Below are 23,974 nucleotides of genomic sequence, written 5' to 3' on the forward strand. Positions count from 1 at the left end.
CAATATGTCACGAAAAAACAGTCTCAGAATCAGGGGGATCCGTTGAAGCGTTCCAGAGTAATTACCTCATAAAGTGACAGTGGTCAGAATTGTAAAAATTGGCCTGGTCATTAACGTGCAAACCACCCGCGGGGCTTAAGGGGTTAAACAAGCCGACCACCTTAACTACTCAGTAAACCAACTTTCCCCTGTCCCCTCCTTCTAAATATTATTCAGAATCTGCTCCCTACTCTTCATCTGTCTCCTCACCCTCCATGCACAAGATAACTGCACTCGATACTTGATTATTGCACTTATACATACGGGCTGATGACCGGATCATGCAGCTTTATATGAAAATCCCTATTTATTATAATTGTCAGACCTGAAATAACAAGCACTTTGCACCTACTGTGTCCCCCCATTCCCTTGTAGATTGTAAGCGTGCGAGCGGCCGGACCCTCACTCCTAATGTAACTGTTTAAACTGTCTCACCTTGTATTGAATTTATTGTCTGTACATGTCCCCGCTTAATTGTAAAGTGCTGCGGAATATGTTGGCGCTATATAAATAAAACGTATTATTATTACTAGGAATTGGGTACAGTGTAGTGGTGAATGCAATAGTTTAGGATAGAAACAGTTAATGTGTTCAGCAATAGCTGCAGAGCAGGAGGAGCCGGGGTAGTTACCAGGAGGTTTAGTGACTGCAGCAGGGGAGTAACGGGGAAGTCTGCCCAGCAACCGAAGGAGGATTGGTGATTGGCCAAGTCAAAAGGGGAGGAGATTAGGCCAGGGCGGAGTAACGTTTTTTCCTGTCAGTTAGTTCTGAGGGAGGGATGTGACAGAGCAGTAGCTGGAGGTCCAGGGGGCACAGAAACCCGGTCCGACCAGCTGCAGAGGAACGTTAGTCAGAAACTCTAAAACCACTTTCCCTTAATGTTCGGGGCCTACGGTCCACAGGAGTCAGCAGAGTAACTTGTCTCAAAATCTTCCCAGAAGGGGAAGTCGGACGGGGAATAGTACAGAGGAAATGGAACGGGACTCTAAAAACTGCGAGGGTCTCAGAGGCCAAAGAGGTGCACTATGGAAGGGACATCTCAGGACAAACAGACGGTGAATATTAACATATGCTGTGCAATGAACTGTGCACCTGGAAAAGGATGCGCCCAATACTGCGTGTTCCCTCATGGTGAAGTTGGACGGTTAAGTAAAGTTCTTTTTTATAAAGCGGAGTGGAAGTCCCCTATCGTGTGTGCGCCGGTTACTGAAGAGGAAAAACCGAAGACGGCAGAGATCTGCGACCAAAACGTGAGTGTTCTGCACCACACGCACAGCACAGGAGAATGGGGACATTTGTCTTTGTCAGGGAGCCAGGGTGTAGGAACACAACAGTCCCTCGCCACTACTACCACCCTCACAAAAAATGCATAGGCCTGATGTAATCCCAAGGAATCAAGAAGGTGTAGCTACAGTCACCACTGGCAGCACTGTGAGCGACAGCTGTAACTGCGCCCCGACACTGAGTGACGGTCGCTCTGTACTGATGCACTGCTGAGCCGGCTGTCAGTCTCAGTCCCGGGCGCAGTTACAGACGCCGCTCAGTGCTGCATACGGTGACAGTAGCTGCGTTAGCGCCTGCATGACTGAAAGCCAGCGGCTTCCGGGTGCCGCACACTCAGTACAGCGGCCGGGCACCTCCCTAATGCTATTAGCCAGCAGATTAACCCCATATGTGCATGTTACTGGTGATATCCAACCAGACAGGTTCCCTGTAAGTAACAATACACAATAAATGTAAATCATTACAAATCTGAGACCTCAGAGACGTGTAACATCTTATTCTGGTCGTGTCCGATAAGAAACTCCTTCTATTCCCCCCTAACATGTAGACTGTGAGCAGGGCCCTCTCTTATATTGTACCATACTGATACCGGGGGAGGGACGTCACCAGAGTAACCGCCCGGTGTGGGACGTCGGATCAGGGGACAGAGGACCCCATCAGTCACCAGAACAAGTCCTGAGACCTCAAAAAGCTCAGGAGGAACGACCCTTCATAGCCCTCATTACTGATTACTGATGTCATGAAGCGATGAATCTTCCTAATATTTCTTCTGCTGTCGTCTTATGTGGCTTCATTGTCCTCCAAACACAATTGGAAATCTGCTGATTTATCCATAGAATCTAAAATCAAACGCTGCTGACAATCACTCTCCTGTGTGAGCGATGGGGGAGGGGAGTGGAGAAGACGAGACAGGGAGGGAGCGAGAACAGCAGCACAAGAGTCACATGTACAAGGCAAAAAAAGAGGAGAAAAGCCGAAAATGGGAGATTCATCATTACACGTCATCTACAGCGAACCTGGTGTAAGAGGCCGGAGCTCCTCCATCATCACCTCCTGGTACCGATCCTGGTGTCCTTCTAGATACTCCCACTCCTCCATGGAGAGATAGACAGCGACGTCCTGACACCTTATAGGAGCCTGACAACAACGACACCGTCATCACCCAGAATCCTCCAGTGCTGTCCTGTATAATGTCCCGGCAGTCACCACTCCGGTCATCACCCAGAATCCTCCAGTGCTGTCCTGTATAATGTCCCAGCAGTCACCTCTCCGCTCATCACTCAGGATCCTCCAGTGCTGTCCTGTATAATGTCCCAGTAGTCACCTCTCCGTTCATCACCCAGAATCCTCCAGTGCTGTCCTGTATAATGTCCCAGCAGTCACCTCCCCAGTCATCACCCAGAATCCTCCAGTGCTGTCCTGTATAATGTCCCAGCAGTCACCTCTCCGGTCATCACCCAGAATCCTCCAGTGCTGTGCTGTATAATGTCCCAGCAGTCACCTCTCCGGTCATCACCCAGAATCCTCCAGTGCTGTCCTGTATAATGTCTCAGCAGTCACCTCTCCGCTCATCACCCAGAATCCTCCAGTGCCATCCTGTATAATGTCCCAGCAGTCACCTCTCCGGTCATCACCCAGAATCCTCCAGTGCCGTCCTGTATAATGTCCCAGCAGTCACCTCTCCGCTCATCACTCAGAATCCTCCAGTGCTGTCCTGTATAATGTCCCAGCAGTCACCTCTCCGCTCATCACCCAGAATCCTCCAGTGCTGTACTGTATAATGTCCCAGCAGTCACCTCTCCAGTCATCACCCAGAATCCTCCAGTGCTGTCCTGTATAATGTCCCAGCAGTCACCTCTCCGGTCATCACCCAGAATCCTCCAGTGCTGTGCTGTATAATGTCCCAGCAGTCACCTCTCCGGTCATCACCCAGAATCCTTCAGTGCTGTCCTGTATAATGTCTCAGCAGTCACCTCTCCGCTCATCACCCAGAATCCTCCAGTGCCATCCTGTATAATGTCCCAGCAGTCACCTCTCCGGTCATCACCCAGAATCCTCCAGTGCCGTCCTGTATAATGTCCCAGCAGTCACCTCTCCGCTCATCACCCAGAATCCTCCAGTGCTGTCCTGTATAATGTCCCAGCAGTCACCTCTCCGCTCAGCAGCTCAATCATCTTGTTGCTGAGCTCTAGGATCTTCTTCTTCCTCTCAAGTATCGGGGGGTGTGGGGGAGGCTCTGTGATGGGGCCCGGGCTCCGCCCTCCTGACTCCTGGAGATGGATGATGGGAGTCACACCCTCCCCCGGTGTCTTCCTCACTATTGTGTAATCCTGTGTATGGAGAGAGACACTTAGGGAGAAGAATTCCTTCCCGACTCAAGATCTGACAATCAGTAGAAATCCCGGGATCAATAACCGTCTCCAGTAATCTGGGGCCATAACCTGGAATATTATTACACTCAGGACAGACATCCAGGCCCCTCTACAGCTCTTATAGGGAATCCCCATGACAACTCCTCCTGGCAGAGAGCTGCACACAATCACTGCTCTTACAGTAAAGAATCCTTCTCTTCCTCTTCAGGATTTCCTCTTCCCGATGTCGGAGTTGTTACATAACACAATAAAGCTGATAGAAATGTAGAGGAGTTACCTCTCCGCTCAGCAGGGAGATGATCTCCAGGGTGAAGTGTAATAACCTTCTGGTGGTCTCGTCCTCGTCCATCCTCGGGGTCACTCAGGAGAAGGAGGGATGAGCAGTGGATCAGCTGGAGGGATCTCGGCCTGCTGGCGTCTTCATGATAAAGGAGAAGATGGAGATCACAGGGGACGATATAACGACAATCACTGAATTCTGCCCCAAATATCCGACATTTATCAGGAAGAATCTGGAGGAAAAGCCACAAACTCCACCGCGGCCTCCTCCACCGACCTGACCGTTCATTATCAGCCTCGTAGGAGGACGGTCACCATGGTAACTAAAGTGCCAGCGGGGGGCGGTCACTGTGGTAACTACAGCGCCAGCGGGGGACAGTCACCGTGGTAACTACAACGCCAGCGGGGGACGGTCAGCGTGGTAACTACACCTCCAGCAGAGGACGGTCACCGTGGTAACTACAGCGCCAGCGGGGGACGGTCACTGTGGTAACTACAGCGCCAGCGGGGGCGGTCACCGTGGTAACTACAGCTCCAGCGGAGTTCGGTCACCGTGGTAACTACACCGCCAGAAGAGGACTGTCACCATTGTTGTAACTACACCTCCAGCGGGGGGCGGTCACCGTGGTAACTCCACCTCCAGCGAAGGACGGTCACTGTGGTAACTACACCTCCAGCAGGGGACGGTCACTGTGGTAACTACACCTCCAGCGGGGGCGGTCACCGTGGTAACTCCACCTCCAGCGGGGGCAGTCACCGTGGTAACTACAGCTCCAGGAGAGGATGGTCACCGTGGTAACTACACCTCCAGCGGGGGCGGTCACCGTGGTAACTACACCTCCAGCGGGGGCGGTCACCGTGGTAACAACACCTCCAGCGGGGGACGGTAATCGTGGTAACTACACCTCCAGCGGGGGACGGTCACCGTGGTAACTACAGCTCCAGCAGAGGACAGTCACCGTGGTAACTACACCGCCGGAGGAGGACGGTCACCGTGGTAACTACACCTCCAGCGGGGGCGGTCACCGTGGTAACTACACCTCCAGCGGGGGCGGTCACCGTGGAAACTACACCTCCAGCGGGGGCGGTCACCGTGGAAACTACACCTCCAGCGGGGGCGGTCACCGTGGTAACTCCACCTCCAGCGGGGGCGGTCACCGTGGTAACTCCACCTCCAGCGGGGGCGGTCACCGTGGTAACTCCACCTCCAGCGGGGGCGGTCACCGTGGTAACTCCACCTCCAGCGGGGGCGGTCACCGTGGTAACTCCACCTCCAGCGGGGGACGGTCACCGTGATAACTCCACCTGCAGCGGGGGACGGTCACCGTGGTAACTCCACCTCCAGCGGGGGGCGGTCACCGTGGTAACTCCACCTCCAGCGGGGGCGGTCACCGTGATAACTCCACCTCCAGCGGGGGCGGTCACCGTGGTAACTCCACCTCCAGCGGGGGCGGTCACCGTGGTAACTCCACCTCCAGCGGGGGCGGTCACCGTGGTAACTCCACCTCCAGCGGGGGCGGTCACCGTGGTAACTCCACCTCCAGCGGGGGACGGTCATCGTGGTAACTCCACCTCCAGCGGGGGACGGTCACCGTGGTAACTCCACCTCCAGCGGGAGACGGTCACCGTGGTAACTCCACCTCCAGCAGAGGACGGTCACCGTGGTAACTCCACCTCCAGCGGGGGACGGTCACCGTGATAACTCCACCTCCAGCGGGGGACGGTCACCGTGATAACTCCACCTCCAGCGGGGGGCGGTCACCGTGATAACTCCACCTCCAGCGGGGGCCGGTCACCGTGATAACTCCACCTCCAGCGGGGGCCGGTCACCGTGGTAACTCCACCTCCAGCGGGGGCGGTCACCGTGGTAACTCCACCTCCAGCGGGGGACGGTCATCGTGGTAACTCCACCTCCAGCGGAGGACGGTCACCGTGGTAACTCCACCTCCAGCGGGGTCGGTCACCGTGGTAACTCCACCTCCAGCGGGGGACGGTCACCGTGGTAACTCCACCTCCAGCGGGGACGGTCACCGTGGTAACTCCACCTCCAGCGGGGGGCGGTCACCGTGGTAACTCCACCTCCAGTGGGGGTCGGTCACCATGGTAACTCCACCTCCAGTGGGGGTCGGTCACCGTGGTAACTCCACCTCCAGCGGGGGGCGGTCACCGTGGTAACTCCACCTCCAGCGGGGGCGGTGAGGTGAGGAGGAGCCGCTGCACATCCCCCATACAACACTGAGGAGCCGCAGTCACATGGAGCAGGAGCCTCCACAGGAACAGCTCTGATCTCACCCCACACTCTCCTCTCACAGATTCACCACAAACCCTCCCTGTAATCTCACCGGAATGGCGGGAAGCGGAAACCTGCTGCTGGCTGATACCAGAGAGCAAGAGCTGCGCACAACCAGGACGGAGCTGCTGCACTGAGAGCGGGAGGAGCTGCGGTGACGTCACCGCCATGTGATCAGGGGGCGGAGCTCGGGAGAGGTGGTGAAGGACCTGTGGTGACCGCCGCCATGTGATCAGGGGGCGGAGCTAAGGAGAGAGGTGGTGAAGGACCTGTGGTGACGTCACCGCCATGTGATCAGGGGGAAGAGCTCAGGAGAGAGGTGGTGAAGGACCTGTGGTGACGTCACCGCCATGTGATCAGGGGGCGGGGCTTCGGTTGGTGATTGGCTCCGCAGTGTTTCCTCATAGACTGTAATGAGTCTATAAACTATAAAGTTATTATAATGGTGAAGGAGCTGTGATGAGGCTGCGGTCATGTGACAGTGATGACGTCACCGCAGCTCCTCCCCCTCAGGGGTCATTGCCCCGCCCAGATCTGCAGATGATCCCGGCGCAGTCGCTCCTCCGGCTCCTCCTCTCTCTGACGTCACATAGTGGCCGCTTTCTCCAGTGATGAGGATTTCTCTGCTCCCGGAGGTTCTGTAAGTCCAGTAGTCTCATCAGGTCCACATCTATAGTAAGTTCATCTGTTTCCCCAGTCAGGGCTCGCTCTCCCTTCAATCTGATAAAACCCCAGACTGCGTCCGTACCCAGTAATCCTCGGATTCTCTGCTCAGCGGCGTTTTGTTTTCCAGCTCCGATCGGATCGCACGCACCCATATAATCTACAGGTGCGTGTGAAACATCGCGCTGCACTCAGATACCACCCGAGTGCAGTGCGATTCCCGCCAATGCCAGCAGCAGGGGAGATGGAGATAGTGATTTCCCCGTCCCCTCCGCAGCCGTGCGAGAGGATCAGAGCATGGAGCACTGACATTCAGCTCCCGCTCGCAGCAGAGCAGCAGCGAGTGTCATTAGCATATCGCATCGGGGGGTCTCGCATCGCATACCGTACGCTAGTGGGACCCCGGCCTAAGAGATACGTCTGTGTCTTGTGTAGCAGAGCGGAGTTGTACAGATACCTGTCTTTACGTAGGCTCAGGTTCTCCCGGGTGCGACTCAGCCTCAGCATCCTCCCGCGCCATCTCCTCCTCTCCATGTTGTTGTGCAGAGTTCTCAGCGCCATCTTGTGATGAGGGTCTGGCGAATTTTTCATATTTTATTTATTATTTTTTTTATTAAAATGTTCTAATGCTGATAATTTAGTCATCCGTTCAGATAATAAAATATTCACCCAATGAGAAATGAAAGCAATTCTAAACCCATAACCCTTCTATGACCTGATCACTGTCTACATACTGAAAAAACAATGAGTATACCGACATTATCACAACATAAGAGCCGAAGCCACAAATAGTAATGTGAAAGCTTCTTCCCCGGAATCCAATGTTGCTATATCCATAAAAAACCTTCATCAAATCTCAACTTCATTCCTGACCCCGATCATTTCTATAACCATAGATGTGTTAGTGCACAATGCGGTATCTGCTCCAGCGAGACCACCGTGTCTGTACTGTCTGCAAGAAGAAAGAAGAGAAAGGGCACATTTGTCCCCCAGCTCTACTGACGGACTCACATTATACTCTAGATTCAGGCCTTTAGGAGACAGACGATTTACAGTCAATATCCAGAAGGCTTCCCTCCTTAATAACCTTCTCTTAATACCGCCTCCTCTCCTAGGAGCACTCACTTGTTCTATCACCTGGTATTCTGTCTCAGACAACGATATCTACGGACTTTCTCAAAATATCCACAAGTGAATTCAGGAGACGTGACTGGGAAAAGAATCCAAAAGGTGAGTCTCCTATGAACTTCATGCTGCAACTTTAATGGAATACTGTGGAGAAAAACGCCTATCGCGAGGACTGCGAGTCCATCTGCGCCCCACTCTGTTTTCAGAGGATGGGACTTTCTGCGATCAATTCCAGCAGATTAATAAGTGTTCCCTGGATTTAATCTTGTTGACTGCTGATAGACTGCAGGCGGCAGATACAGATTTAAAAGTGGAGATTGCGAAAAATGTAAAATAAATAATATATAAATTAGGTCAATAATTTTTCCTTCCCATTTATGATATACAGAGGAGAATTAGAATGTGTTGTGGGTGAATGATGATATTTGTTTTTTAGACTTTGGTGCGTATAGTTAAATGGTACGATGATTATTATCTTACTTGTTTTAACTTCTGCTTTCTCACATCTCGCCTGCCCTTTAGCACATTCTGTGCACTCTCTCCATATCCACCCCTCCCTTCTCCCCTCTCTCATGTATAACTCTGAGGCTCCACTGATATTTCTCACCCACTCCAAACCATCCACTACCTCCATACAGCACGCAAAACGTTCATACAAATCATTGCACCACCTGCTCTTTCTCATTTTTCTCCTCCTAGTCGCTGGCAACATCTCCCCCAACACTGGGCCTCCCTGCACTAGCATACACCACTCTCCTCCAGCTGCATATAGAAACCCTGCTAATCTTAGTAACATTCAGTGCATGCCCTCTCCTATTGCTTTCATTGTGCCCTCTGGAACGCACTGTCTGTGTGTAACAAACTAACTTACATTCACGATTTTTTCCTCTCTAATTCCCTTAACCTTCTGGCTATTACAAAAATCTGGATCCAGCATTCAGACACCACCGCAGCTGCTGCTCTCTCATTTGGTGGGCTGAAATTTTCACTTACGGCCAGACCTGAGAATAGACAGGGTGGAGGTGTTGGTTTGCTCCTTTCACCACAATGTGCTTTCCAGGTCATCCCCCCAGTTCCCTCACTTATGTTTCCTTCCTTTGAAGTCCACACCATCAGACTCTTCAAACCCTTCTCACTGTGAGTGGCAGTTGTGTATCGCCCTCCAGGCTCCTCCCACCAGTTCCTGGATAACTTTGCCAACTGGCTTCTTCACTTTCTATCCTGTGACATCCCCACGCTCATCACAGGAGACTTTAACATCCCCATCGATGATCCCCTCTCCCAATCTGCCTCTCATCTACTTCCTCTAACCTCCTCATTCGGCCTCTCACAGGTTACTAATTCTCCTACACATGAAGACGGGAATACTCTGGACCTGGTTTTCTCCCGTCTCTGCTCGCTGCATGACTTTACTAACTCTCCTTTCCCGCTGTCGGACCACAACCTTCTTTCCTTCTCTGTCAAGAACTGTCTCCTCACCTGGGACACCCCCACTTACCACACTTCTAGGAATACACGTACCATTAATACCCAGCAGCTTATGGACAATCTCCACACATCTTCAGCCCCCATCTCCTCCCTCTTCTGTCCAAACTTGGCATTGTCACACTACAATAATACAGTGAAGAGCGCCCTAAATGAAGTAGCACCTTCTACACGCAGAAAGACCCAACGCAGACAACGGCAGCCCTGGCACACAATGCAAACACGCTTTCTTCAGCGTTGCTCAAGGTGCGCTGAGCGTCAGTGGAGAAAATCTCTTTTAGCAGAGGACTTCATCCACTATAAATTCATGCTCAAAACCTATAACTCTGCCCTTCATCTGGCCAAACAATCCTACTTCACCCCTGTCGTCACTGCTTTCTGGTTCTTCTATCCTTTAGTATACAGGCCCGGAGAGAATAAGACACAAGACAGGTAGTATGCGTCAACAGACTCTAACTTTATTACAAAGCATAGGGTTTATATACACCCTGGAGGAAGAAACAGATTTACCATATATGGTCCGATCATACAATTTAGCTGTGCAAAAAAAGACTGGTTTCTGTTCTCGTGATGCCTATGCTTGTGTTGAAACATTTAATCAGACACATTCTGATGACTAGCAAGGACACGTTAGTTTCTATTAATACAAGGAAGGAACATTTAGTTGTTGTTTTTGACCTAAGGTAACCGTCAGACTTATATAGCATAGATGGGGTCTTTGAACTTGGGGGACCTCATCTTCTGCTATAACACCCCCCTCATCACTTCACTGTCCAACAATCCAAAATGACTTTTTGAAACCTTAAACTCCCTCCTGAAACCTAATGCACAGGCCCCCACCACCAACCTCAGCGGTGAGGATCTGGCCACTTATTTCCTAGAAAAAATCAACCACATCCATCAGGTCATTTTGGTCCAATCTCCTCAGTGCCTGGATCCCCTTCCCTGCCGCACTTCAAGCTCACTAGCCATCTTTGAGCCTGTTACAGAAGAAGAAGTTACCCAGCTCCTCACTTCTTCCCAACCTGCAACAGTGACCCCATTCCTTCACATCTGCAGTCTCTCTCCCCGGTGGTCACCACTCACCTGACTAAAATATTTAACCTCTCTCTTTCTTCAGGTATCTTTCCCTCCTCATTTAAACATGCCATCATAACCCCTTTACTTAAAAAGCCATCCCTGGACCAGAACTGTGCTGCTAACTACAGACCTGTCTCTAATCTAACTTAAATCTCTAAACTCCTGGAACACTTGGTCCACTCCCGTCTAATCCATTATCTCTCAGATAACTCTCTCCTCGACCCTCTACAATCTGGTTTCCGCTCCTTACACTCCATTGAAACTACCCTCACTAAAGTCTCTAATGATCTACTAACAGCTAAATCCAAAGGTCACTGCTCCCTGCTGATTCTCCTGGATCTCTCTGCCGCATTTGACACTGTGGATCACCAGCTCCTCCTCACTATGCTCCGCTCTATAGGCCTCCAGGAAACTGTTCTCTCCTGGTTCTCCTCCTACATCTCTGACCGCTCCTTCACTGTATCTTTTGCCGGCTCCTCTTCCTCTCCTCGTCCCCTTACTATCGGTGTCCCGCAGGGATCAGTCCTATGCCCCCTCCTCTTCTCTCTATACACTGCCCCTATTGGACTAACAATCAGCAGATTTGGGTTCCAGTATCATCTCTATGCTGACACCTCTTCACCTGATATCACCCCTACCCTAATACAAAATACTAAGAATTGTCTGTCCGCTGTCTCTAACATAATGTCCTCCCTCTATCTTAAACTGAATCTCTACAAAACTGAACTTCTTGTGTTTCTCCCCTCTACTAACCCAACTCTACCTGACATTGAATTTACCTTGGATGGTTCAACCATAACTCCCAGTAGCACGTTTGCTGCCTTGGGGTCATATTCGACACTAACCTTTCCTTTACTCCCTATATCCGATCACTCACTCGCTCTTGTCACCTGCATCTTAAAAACATCTCCAGAATCCGACCTTTTCTCACCTTGGAAACTGCTAAAACTCTTACTGTCGCTCTTATTCACTCCCGTCTGGACTACCGCAACTCTCTTCTGATCGGTCTCCCTCTTACCAAACTTTCTCCTCTCCAATCTGTCCTGAATGCAGCAGCCAGGGTCGTATTTCTGTCCAGCCGCTTCACCGATGCCTCCATCTTGTGCCAGTCATTACACAGGTTGCCCATTCGCTACAGGGTCCAATATAAACTCATAGCTGTCACCCACAAAGCTCTCCACAGTTCGGCACCACCTTATATCTCTTCTCTCATCTCTGCCTATCGCCCTACACGTGCCCTCCGTTCTACAAATGACCTAAGACTAACATCCCTCATAATCTGAACCTCGCACCTCCGTCTCCAAGACTTCTCTCGTGCTGTGCCAATTCTCTGGAATGCTCTACCCTAGAAGAACCGACTGATGCCTAGCCCCCATGTCTTCAAGCGCGCTTTAAAAACCCATCTCTTTAAACAAGCCGACCACCTCAACTACTCAGTAAACCAACTTTCCCCTTTTTCCTCCTTCTAAATATTATTCAGAATCTGCTCCCTACTCTCCATCTGTCTCCTCACCCTCCATGCACACGATAACTGCACTCGATACTTGATTATTGCACTTATACATACGGGCTGATGACCGGATCATGCAGCTTTATATGAAAATCCCTACTTATTATAATTGCCAGACCTGAAATAACAAGCACTTTTCACCTACTGTGTCCCCCCATTCCCTTGTAGATTGTAAGCGTGCGAGCGGAAGGACCCTCACTCCTAATGTAACTGTTTACACTGTCTCACCTTGTATTGAAGTTATTGTCTGTACATGTCCCCGCTTAATTGTAAAGTGCTGCGGAATATGTTGGCGCTATATAAGTAAAACTTATTAGTATGTTTTTTTTGCATTTCCTACAGTGCTTGCCAAAAGTATTGGCACCCCTGCAATTCTGTCAGATAATACTCAGTTTCTTCCTGAAAATGATTGCAATCACAAATTCTTTGGTATTATTCTCTTCATTTAATTTGTCTTCAATGAAAAAACACAAAAAGAATTGTCCTAAAGCCAAATTGGATATAATTCCACACCAAACCTAAAAAAAGGGGTGGACAAAAGTATTGGCACCCTTTTAAAAATCATGTGATGCTTCTCTAATTCGTGTAATTAACAGCACCTGTAACTTACCTGTGGCACCTAACAGGTGTTGGCAATAACTAAATCACACTTGCAGCCAGTTAACAAGGATTAAAGTTGACTCAACCTCTGTCCTGTGTCCTTGTGTGTACCACATTGAGCATGGAGAAAAGAAAGAAGACCAAAGAACTGTCTGAGGACTTGAGAAACCATATTGTGAGGAAGCATGAGCAATCTCAAGGCTACAAGTCCATCTCCAAAGACCTGAATGTTCCTGTGTCTTCCGTGCGCAGTGTCATCAAGAAGTGTAAAGCCCATGGCACTGTGGCTAACCTCCCTAGATGTGGACGGAAAAGAAAAATTGACGAGAGATTTCAACGCAAGATTGTGCGGATGGTGGATAAAGAACCTCGACTAACATCCAAACAAGTTCAAGCTGCCCTGCAGTCCGAGGGTACAACAGTATCAACCTGTACTATCCGTCGGTGTCTGAATGAAAAGGGACTGTATGGTAGGATACCCAGGAAGACCCCACTTCTTACCCCGAGACATAAAAAAGCCAGGCTGTAGTTTTCCAAAACTTACCTGAGAAAGCCTAAAACGTTTTGGAAGAATGTTCTCTGGTCAGATGAGACAAAAGTAGAGCTTTTTGGGAAAAAGCATCAACATAGAGTGTACAGGAAAAAAAAAGAGGTATTCAAAGAAAAGAACACGGTCCCTACAGTCAAACATGGCGGAGGTCCCCTGATGTTTTGGGGTTGCTTTGCTGCCTCTGGCACTGAACTGCTTGACCGTGTGCATGGCATTATGAAGTCTGAAGACTACTAACAAATTTTGCAGCATAATGTAGGGCCCAGTGTGAGAAAGCTGGGTCTCCCTCCGAGGTCATGGGTCTTCCAGCAGGACAATGACCTAAAACACACTTCCAAAGGCACTATAAAATGGTTTTAGAGAAAGCACTGGAGACTTCTAAGGTGGCCAGCAATGAGTCCAGACCTAAATCCCATAGAACACCTGTGGAGAGATCTCAAAATGGCAGTTTGGAGAAGGCACCCTTCAAATATCAGGGACCTGGAGCAGTTTGCCAAAGAAGAATGGTCTACAATTCCAGCAGAGTATTGTAAGAAACTCATTGATGGTTACCGGAAGCGGTTGTTCGCAGTTATTTTGGCTAAAGGTTGTGCAACCAAGTATTAGGCTGAGGGTGCCAATACTTTTGTCTGGCCCTTTTTTGGAGTTTTGTGTGAAATGATCAATGATTTGATTTTTGCTTCATTCTCTTTTGTGTTTTTTCCTTGCAAGCAAATTAAATGAAGATAATAAGACCAAAGAATTTGTGATTGCAATCATTTTCAGGAAGAAACTGAGTACTTTTGGCCAGCACTGTATATACGCCTATATATATATTTGTGGCAATGTGTATTGGTGTAAAATAAAATATTTAATTTGATAGTTATTATACTTTGTTATGGACGTTTTTTCATCTTTGTGTATATACATTGCTCAAAAAAATAAAGGGAACACTGAAATACCCATCCTAGATCTGAATGAATGAAATATTCTCATTGAATACTTTGTTCTGTACAAAGTGGAAAAACACAGTACAAAGTGGAAAAACACATTACAGGCTGATCCAACTTTGATGTAATGTCCTTAAAACAAGTCAAAATGAGGCTCAGTATTGTGTGTGGCCTCCACGTGCCTGTATGACCTCCCTACAACGCCTGGGCATGCTCCTGATGAGGCGGAGTATTGTGTGTGGCCTCCACGTGCCTGTATGACCTCCCTACAACGCCTGGGCATGCTCCTGATGAGGCTGAGTATTGTGTGTGGCCTCCACGTGCCTGTATGACCTCCCTACAATGCCTGGGCATGCTCCTGATGAGGCTGAGTATTGTGTGTGGCCTCCACGTGCCTGTATGACCTCCCTACAACGCCTGGGCATGCTCCTGATGAGGTTGCGGATGGTCTCCTGTGGGATCTCCTCCCAGACCTGGACTAAAGCATCCGCCAACTCCTGGACAGTCTGGGGTGCAACGTGACAACGGTGGATGGAGCGAGACACGATGTGCTCCATCGGATTCAGGTGTGGGGGAACGGGCGGCCAGTCCATAGCTTCAATGCCTTCATCTTGCAGGAACTGTTGACACACTCCAGCCACATGAGGTCTGGCATTGTCCTGCATTAGGAGGAACCCAGGGCCAATCACACCAGCATATGGTCTTACAAGGGGTCTGAGGATCTCATCTTGGTACCTAATGGGAGTCAGGCTACCTCTGGCGAGCACATGGAGGGCTGTGCGGCCCTCCAAAGAAATGCCACCCCACACCATTACTGACCCACTGCCAAACCGGTCATGCTGAAGGATGTTGCAGGCAGCAGATCGCTCTCCACGGCGTTTCCAGACTCTGTCACGTCTGTCACATGTGCTCAGTGTGAACCTGCTTTCATCTGTGAAGAGCACAGGGCGCCAGTGGCGACTTTGCCAATCCTGGTGTTCTGTGGCAAATGCCAAGCGCCCTGCACGGTGTTGGGCTGTGAGCACAACCCCCATCTGTGGACGTCGGGCCCTCATACCACCCTCATGGAGTCGGTTTATAACCGTTTGTGAAGCCACATGCACATTTGTGGCCTGCTGGAGGTCATTTTGCAGGGCTCTGGCAGTGCTCCTCCTTGCACAAAGGTGGAGGTAGCGGTCCTGCTGCTGGGTTGTTGCCCTCCTATGGCGCCCCACGTCTCCTGGTGTACTGGCCTGTCTCCTGGTACCGCCTCCAGCCTCTGGACACTACGCTGACAGACACAGCAAATCTTCTTGCCACAGCTCGCATTGATGTGCCATCCTGGATGAGCTGCACTACCTGAGCAACTTCTGTGGGTTATAGAGTCCGTCTCATGCTACCACGAGTGTGAAAGTACAACCAATATTCAAAACTGACCAAAACATCAGCCAGAAAGCATTGGTACTGAGATATGGTCTGTGGTCCCCACCTGCAGAACCACTCCTTTATTGAGGGTGTCTTGATAATTGACAATAATTTCCATCCATTGTCTATTCCATTTGTATAACAGCATGTGAAATTGATTGTCAATCAGTGTTGCTTCCTAAGTGGACAGTTTGATTTCACAGAAGTTTCATTTACTTGGAGTTACACAACAGAATATAAGTGTTCCCTTTATTTTTTTGAGCAGTGTATATTTTATATAATGAGACTAATATGATTATATGAATGTTTGTAGTTTTTTTCATTTTTTATTTCATTGTGATGTCATTTCCTTGTTTTTTTTCTATATAAATGTTGTATTTCTATGTGATTGCCCACAATTGAGAAAAGCTCTGGAGGAGCTGAAACGTTTTGCAGATTTGTGGATGTGGAATAAATGATTGACTACAGGTGAGTGCCGGGATCTCTTTCCTTTCCCCCTCCATTACTAACCTGAGGGCTTGAAGACAGCTGTGTTTTATGACAAATCACAGCTGTCATCAACCCTAACCGCCATTACCCCGATTGCCACCGCACCAGGGCAATCGGGAAGAGCCGTGCGAAGCACCTGAATTGGTGCCCCATTTCTGAGGCGGCTGAGGGCTGGTATTTTTAGGCTGGGAAGGGCCCAGTAACCGAGGACCTTACCACCCTGATAATATCCACTCACAGCTGTCTGCTTTACCTTTGCTGGTTATCAAAAATAGGTAGGACTCCATATCGCTTTTTTAATTTATTAGCTAAACACAAGTACAGTAAACTACACACTCAGGGCACTAATTATATATCTCACGGATATCTATCATCTATCTCGATCTTTGCACATCTAACACCTAAATATCTGTCATTTCTATTCTGCACTCTCTTCCGGCACGTGTCACACAGACGTGTGTGCGGATGTCACAGTTTGTCATCTGTGTGCAGGACGTACTGACGTCAGAGCTGCAGGCAAAAAACGGACATGTCCGGTCCGTGTGACCATGTGTGCAGCCTATAGATTATAATGGGTGTACGTGTGTGTCTCCGGTACGTGTGAAGGGGGCCTAAAGGGTGTGAGCACTTTTAGTATGAATTACCAGTAGGGGGCGTGACCACTTAAAGTGCCTAGGGCAGCATGAATGCCAGATACGGCCCTGAGCACAGCCCTAATAAAGTCATTAGAGCTGCAGATAAAGGGGGCTCGATTACAGCTCTGGATAGTGGGTTGTATGAGCCGGAGGTTATGAACATGGATGACGATACTAATATATGCCGCACTCTAGATGGAGATCCTACTAATTCATACAATACCCCCTTACATTGTCTTTTGGAGGAGGGTTTGGTATCGGCTGTACTTAATGCCAAACAGAACGATTAAAGAAAATCGCCCACAATGTCCAATATTTCATACATTACCGAAAACCCACAAAGAAGGAAACATCCATGAGTCTAGAGATACATTCAATACTGGCTGCAGAGAAGATTCCTATAATATAGTGAATATTACCAGAAAACATTTACCTATGTTATACACTGACAAGGATCCAGCAACAAGAAAGACAACTGACACGTGGATGACAAATACCAAAGGTTTTATTGAATGTGGCTCTCACCTAGCCAAATCAGAACTCGTACTTTGCACTTACGAGGACCAACAGCCCGAAACACCGTGTCTGCAAATTGAGATTCTGATTTGACTTTTATCCTAAGTCATATTGAACGACTCGTTAAATGGTTGGTTGTGACCTGTAGGATTGCTGCTTCCAATAGGTGGCGCTGTAGAGTACAAGTCCTCTTTTTCTCTGAAGAGGCAATTTGCATATTGAATGTGGGAGAAATAAATGTGGTTTGTGCAAGTCTGTGCACAAAGCAAAAATGTCTGCATCTACTAACCATAATAAACCCTATAATATCAGAGATCTCATTAGTTGTAGCTCCACACGTCATTGACACCATACAATGTGAAGCTTGTCTGCTGCAATATGTGGGGGCACGGTCAGACCCTTACGTCACCGCATTGGGGGACACGTTAGGGACGTTCTTGGCCCCACAACACGTAATACATCTGCAGCATCACAACATCTCATACAACACAATAGGGATTAATCACTTTACAGTTGTGGGTATTGAATATGTCACCAGACCAGCTAAGGGGGAGATTGGTATAAAAAGTACACCCCAGAGAAGCCTTGTGGATTCTGGAATTGGACCCCAGATTCCCCAGTGATATGAAGCTTCCTTCAGACCTTGTATCCATTTACTGAATTGTGTTTTTCCTCTTTTATAGTAATTATACATAATATACACATTATAGATGCAGACACTTCATTCTTCTATTGCACGGATGCTTTTTGTTGTGGACATATGATCATCCATAGGGGTAATGTAGACATACTTGCACATGTCCATTTGGGGCTGGGGGTCTCCGCTGTGCATTAGACCCTATGATGTGTAGAAGAAGCCGGTTACTGGTGATTTATTATGTCATGAAGAAGAACTGAACACAAATACCAGGTAGAAACGCAGAGATGTTTTGCTCCTGTTTTTTAATGTTTCTATGATTTTAATTTGTTCAATAAAAGTTTTTGGTTTTATTCACACTGGAAAACAAGTGCTTGATTATCAGTAACTTTCTTTGTCCCGTCCATTCCTTCCCAACTGTGATTTTTCATCCAAGCATTGAGAGATGAGCTGAAAGCAGACAATGTTTTCTATAGAGGAATGGCAGACATGGGTGTTGTCCACATAGAAAGCCTCTCCTAAATCCCATGCACAAAAAAGCCGCCCTACAATCTGCCAGGACACATGCGGAAACATATGAAGACTCCTGGGACTTTATACTCTGGAGTGATGAGACCAAGATAAATGGTGGACAAATGAGGAATACAATGAGAAATGGTGTCTACAGAGAAACCTGGTGGTGGCCGTGTCCTTATGTGCGGCTGCATGAGGAGCTACATTTCATTGATGGTATCTTGAATTCACAGATGTTCTGCTCTGTAGTGAAAGAAAAGATGCTGCCATCACTCTGTTCCCTTGGTAGGCCACTGTTGCATTTCTGAAGAACAGGGTGACAGTGATTCTGTGGCCAAGTGTCTCCTGATCTGAACCCAACCAAACACCTATGGGGAATTCTGAAGAGACAAGTTGTCATCGCTCCATCCAGCATCCAGGCTCTAAGAGCTCGTTATCGAAAGAGAGATAAAAGATAGATATAGTATTGTCACTAACTTGTTCATTCCAGGCCTAGAAAACTTGGTGCCGTCCTTTAAAATTATCGAGGCCATACAAAATAATAGATGTAGTAGCTTTTGATGTGGGGTGTACTCATTTTTGCATCAACTAATTTTGAGTAAAACTGAAGATTTTGTAATGAGAGTTATATTATTACCCTTACTTTCATGTTTTGATTACAAAAAAAATGTTCTATGAAACTTAGTGTTGGCAAAATTGTAGAAATTGATCTTGTGTTCAGTGAGCTATTAAATAAAATCTTACTCATTAAAGGGGGTGTACTCATTTATGCTGAACAATGTTTATTAAACTTTATAAAACACTGTGAGCATAATTATACTTTCTTTCCCATATGACTTCTCTCATGTTTTACAAGGTGTGATTTATGTATAAAAGATTTCCCACATTCTGAACATGAATACGGCTTCTCTCCTGTGTGAATTTTCTGATGTGTAATAAGATTCCCTTTAGTTGTAAAGCATTTCCCACATTCTGAACAAGAAAATGGCTTTTCTCCTGTGTGAATTCTCTTATGAACAGAAAGACTTGATTTATTCATAAAAGATTTCCCGCATTCTGAACATGAATACGGCTTCTCTCCTGTGTGAATTTTCTGATGTTCAATAAGATTCCCTTTATTTGTAAAGCATTTCCCACATTCTGAACAGGAATACGGCTTTTCTCCTGTGTGAATTCTCTGATGTGTAACAAGATGTGATTTATCTGGAAAGCACCTTCCACATACTAAACATGAAAAAGGTTTTTCTCTTGTGTGAATTCTTTGATGTATAACAAGCTCTGATTTACTTCTACAACATTTCCCACATTCCGAACATGAAAATGGCTTCTCTCCTGTATGAATTCTCTGATGTCTACTAAGAATCCATTTTTCTGTGAAGGACTTCCCACATTCTGAACATGAATATGGTTTCTCTCCTGTATGAATTCTCTGATGTGTAATAAGATTCCCTTTATCTGTGAAGGACTTCCCACATCCTGAACATGAATATGGCTTCTCTCCTGTATGAATTCTCTGATGTGTAACAAGCTCTGATTTACTTCTACAACATTTCCCACATTCCGAACATGAAAATGGCTTCTCTCCTGTATGAATTCTCTCATGTATAACAAATTGTGATTTATATGTAAAGCATTTCCCACATTCTGAACAGGAGTATGGCTTTTTACCTTTGTGTTTTCTGTGTGTTAAAAAATCTGAGCTTTTTGTAAATTTCTTGTCACACTGAAATCTTTTATCCACTTTGCCCCCTGGACTTTTGGTAACAATGTGAGATTGCTCAGGAGATGATTCCTCATGATTAGGAGGATTATAAGAAAGTGAAGTGCTGTGAAGTCCAGGAGGTGCAGGAAGGGTGATGAGGTTTTCTCCATTAGAGTGCTTCCTGATATCTTCTTTTTTACAATTTAGTGATGAACCGTTATTCTCACAAGGATTTCCTATCAGGATGAAAGATAAATTAGATGTGAGTTTTTTCTTCAACACAAAAGAGATTTCTGAATGTATTTTCTGGAGCTCACAATGAAGACCCTCGTCAGTGAAAGTACCGGTAATAAGGAGGACAACTACATGCCATAACATTAACAGAATGACGGGTAAAGTGAATGACACTTATAAACTGGTGACATTGGCACAAGTCAGGGGTGGCAGAGATTAGACAGCAAATAGTTCTTTAAGTGGTAATTACTGATGGCAGGTTCCCTTAATGTACCTCCAGTGCCATTTCACTCTCAAGCTTCGTATCTTGCCCTTAGTATAGAAAAGTGTCCACGCAATTAAAGAAGTTGTCCACTACTATTAAAAATGCCCCCAATGTAATTAACCCGTTGAGAGAAGATATATTTTAATTACCTAGCTTTGTCTTTATTGGCAGTGATCGGCGCTATCGCTGGCCACTCACAGGCATCACACGACCCCCGGCTGCAGCCGGCTCTTGCTTCCGCTGATGTCACGTCAAGTGAGGCGTGACTCGGTGATGCGATCCCCGCGGTGGACGCCGGGCTGTGGGAGGGGTTTCCCCGCGCGTCACACCCAGCATCCACCGCGCACTTTCCCAATGAATGCAAGGTAATTGTGATTCACAAAATGTTATACAATTGAACGGTGAAGAAAAAAAAATTACGTTTTTACCACTATAATGTTATTTTAGCCCCAGATTTTACATTTTCACAAGGGAAAATGGGTAAAAATGACGTCATAATTTTATACAATTTCTGCTGAACGGGGCAATACCCCATATGTGGCTGTACTGTACTGCTTAGCCACATGGCGAGACTGGGGAGGGACGGAGCGCTATTTGACTCTTGGAGAACAAACTTTAGTAGAACAGTTTGCAGACTCCATATACAGAGCCCCGAAGTGGCAAAAGAGCAGAATCCCCCCTCAAGTGACACCAGTTTGGAAATTACACCCCTATGGAAATGTATCTACAGGTGTAGTGATGAATTTGACTCCATGGGTGCTTTCCAGAAACGAGCAGTAATGGATGTTGCAAAGTGAAAATGCAAATATTTCATTATAGTGGCCAGTACATTGTAGTGTCCGGTACATTGTAGTGCCCTTACGTTGTAGCGCCCAGTACATGATTCCCAGCTAGTGCTTTCTGGAGAAATAAATTGTCTCTCCTCGCTACAGTAATGCCAAACATGTGGATGCTAACTGCACACGGTGGGGCTCAGGAGGAGGGGGCATTTGGATTTGGGAGCGCAGATGTCACTGGATTTCTTTAAGTGGGAGCCACGTCACTTTTCCAGAGCCTTTGTGCTACCAGTAATATGGACACCCCCTATATTACTGTTTACAGATGATGAACCTGAGTGGGGACTTTTTTTTTGTGGGTTGAGTAGAAGCTCGTGGTGGCATTTTGGGGTACAGAACATTTTGGATCATATTTATCCTGTGCTGTACGCTGAACACTTACAGTGGGTACGGGAAGTATTCAGACCCCTTAAAATTTTCCACTCTTTGTTTCATTGCAGCCATTTGGTAAATTCTAAAAAGTTCATTTATTTTTCTCATTAAAGTCCACTCTGCACCCCATCTTGACTGAAAAAAAGCAGAAATGCAGACAAATTTGCAAATGTATTAAAAAAGAAAAACTGAAATATCACATGCTCATAAGTATTCAGACCCTTTGCTCAGACACTCATATTTAAGTCACATGCTGTCCATTTCCTTGTGATCCTCCTTGAGATGGTTCTACTCCTTCATTGGAGTCCAGCTGTGTTTAATTAAACTGATAGGACTTGATTTGGAAAGACACACACCTGTCTATATAAGACGTCACCGCTCACAGTGCATGTCAGACCAAATGAGAATCATCAGCTCAAAGGAACTGCCCAAGGAGCTCAGAGACAGAATTGTGGCAAGGCACAGATGTGGCCAAGGTTACAAAAGTATTTCTGAATTACTCAAGGTTCCTAAGAGCACAGTGGCCTCCATAATCCTTAAATGGAAGAAGTTTGGGACCACCAGAAGTCTTCCTAGACCTAGCCAAACTGAGCAATCGTGGGAGAAGAGCCGTGGTAGGAGAGGTAAAGAAAACCCCCAAGATCACTGTGGCTGAGCTCCAGAGATGCAGTAGGGAGATGGGAGAAAGTTCCACAAAGTCAACGATCACTGCAGCCCTCCACCAGTCGGGCCTTTATGGCAGAGTGGCCAGATGGAAGCCTCTCCTCAGTGCAAGACATATGAAAGCCCGCATAGAGTTTGCTCAAAACACATGAAGGACTCAGACTATGAAAAATAAGATTCTCTGGTCTGATGAGATGAAGATAGAACTTTTTGGTGATAATTCTAAGCGGTATGTGTGGAGAAAACCTGGCACTGCTCATGACCTGCCCAATACAATCCCTACAGTGAAACATGGTGGAGGCAGCATCATGCTATGGGGGTATTTTTCAGCTGCAGGGACAGGATGACTGGTTGCAATTGAAGGAAACATGAATGCAGCCAAGTACAGAGATATCCTGGATGAAAACCTCTTCCAGAGTGCTCTGGACCTCAGACTTGGCCGAAGGTTCACCTTCCAACAAGACAATAACCCTAAGCACACAGCTAAAATGACAAAGGAGTGGCTTCAGAACAATTCTGTGACCATTCTTGACTGGCCCAACCAGAGCCCTGACGTAAACCCAATTGAGCATCTCTGGAGAGACCTGAAAATGTCTGTCCACCAACTTTCACCATCCAACCTGATGGAACTGGAGAGGATCTGTAAGGAAGAATGGCAGAGGATCCCTAAATCCAGGTGTGAAAAACTTGTTACATCATTCCCAAGAAGACTCATGGCTGTACTAGCTCAAAAGGGGCTTCTACTCAATACTGAGCAAAGGGTCTGAATACTTATAACCATGTGATATTTCAGTTTTTCTTTTTTAATAAATTTGCAAAAATGTCTACATTTCTGTTTTTTTTCAGTCAAGATGGGGTGCAGAGTGTACTATAATGAGAAAAAAATGAACTTTTTAGAACTTACCGAATAGCTGCAATAAAACAAAGAGTGAAAAATTTAAAGGTGTAGGAATACTTTCCGCACCCACTGTACATCGGGGTTTCCATCTAAATCTACAAAATACATGATTCAGATGACACCCCCGAGGGATCCATTCAGAATAATGAGGCAGCAGAGTTACACCGGACTCCGTCTAGCCTCTGGTCGACTGCGCTTTTATGCACGCTTAAAAAGATGGACATCACTGGATCATAGGCCAGACGGCGTCCACAGCGCCTCATTATACGGAATCTTCCCCCGGGGTTCTGTCCGAATCGCAAGCTCAGTCATTTATATGGCAGCATGAGACTTGTGTAAGAATAATATGAAAGTAAAAGATGGAAGTAATATTAAAAAACACAATTAGGAAAATTAAAAATGTGCTTATTAAATCATTAAGAAGAGGTGTGAATGCGGCCCAGTTATTCATCGGTGCGCAACCGGACTCTGTACAGGAGCAGCCGCGCCATCACCGGACGCTTCTGCTGTGATGTGGACGGCGGATAAAGCTTCACTGCACCGGAGACTTCATACAATATCACACAACGGTCATCGTCACACGCCGCTAATCATAGTCACA

At 47.2% G+C, this 23,974-nt stretch overlaps 2 protein-coding genes across 2 annotated transcripts in view; one reads left to right on the top strand and one right to left on the bottom strand.

Annotated features, from left to right (window-relative positions):
* Positions 1–23,974, bottom strand: part of LOC141149736 (uncharacterized) — a 111,318-nt gene that overhangs the window by 78,321 nt on the left and 9,023 nt on the right. Inside the window, exons 9-11 of the mRNA XM_073636919.1 lie at positions 19,224–20,341; positions 3,474–3,647; positions 2,340–2,460 (exon numbers count right to left, since the gene is read on the bottom strand). Coding sequence (XP_073493020.1) covers positions 2,340–2,460; positions 3,474–3,647; positions 19,224–20,341 — 1,413 coding nt within the window. The remainder of the gene's footprint in view (positions 1–2,339; positions 2,461–3,473; positions 3,648–19,223; positions 20,342–23,974) is intronic.
* Positions 866–23,974, top strand: part of LOC141272214 (uncharacterized) — a 96,040-nt gene continuing 72,931 nt past the window's right edge. The window contains exon 1 of the mRNA XM_073682707.1: positions 866–1,289. The gene's annotated coding sequence lies outside the window, so the exon portion shown is untranslated. The remainder of the gene's footprint in view (positions 1,290–23,974) is intronic.

This window comes from Phyllobates terribilis, unplaced genomic scaffold (assembly GCF_046119375.1).
Source record: "Phyllobates terribilis strain yellow unplaced genomic scaffold, ASM4611937v1 Scaffold_1__5_contigs__length_1240528914, whole genome shotgun sequence".
In the NCBI taxonomy this organism is placed as follows: Eukaryota; Metazoa; Chordata; class Amphibia; order Anura; family Dendrobatidae; genus Phyllobates; species Phyllobates terribilis.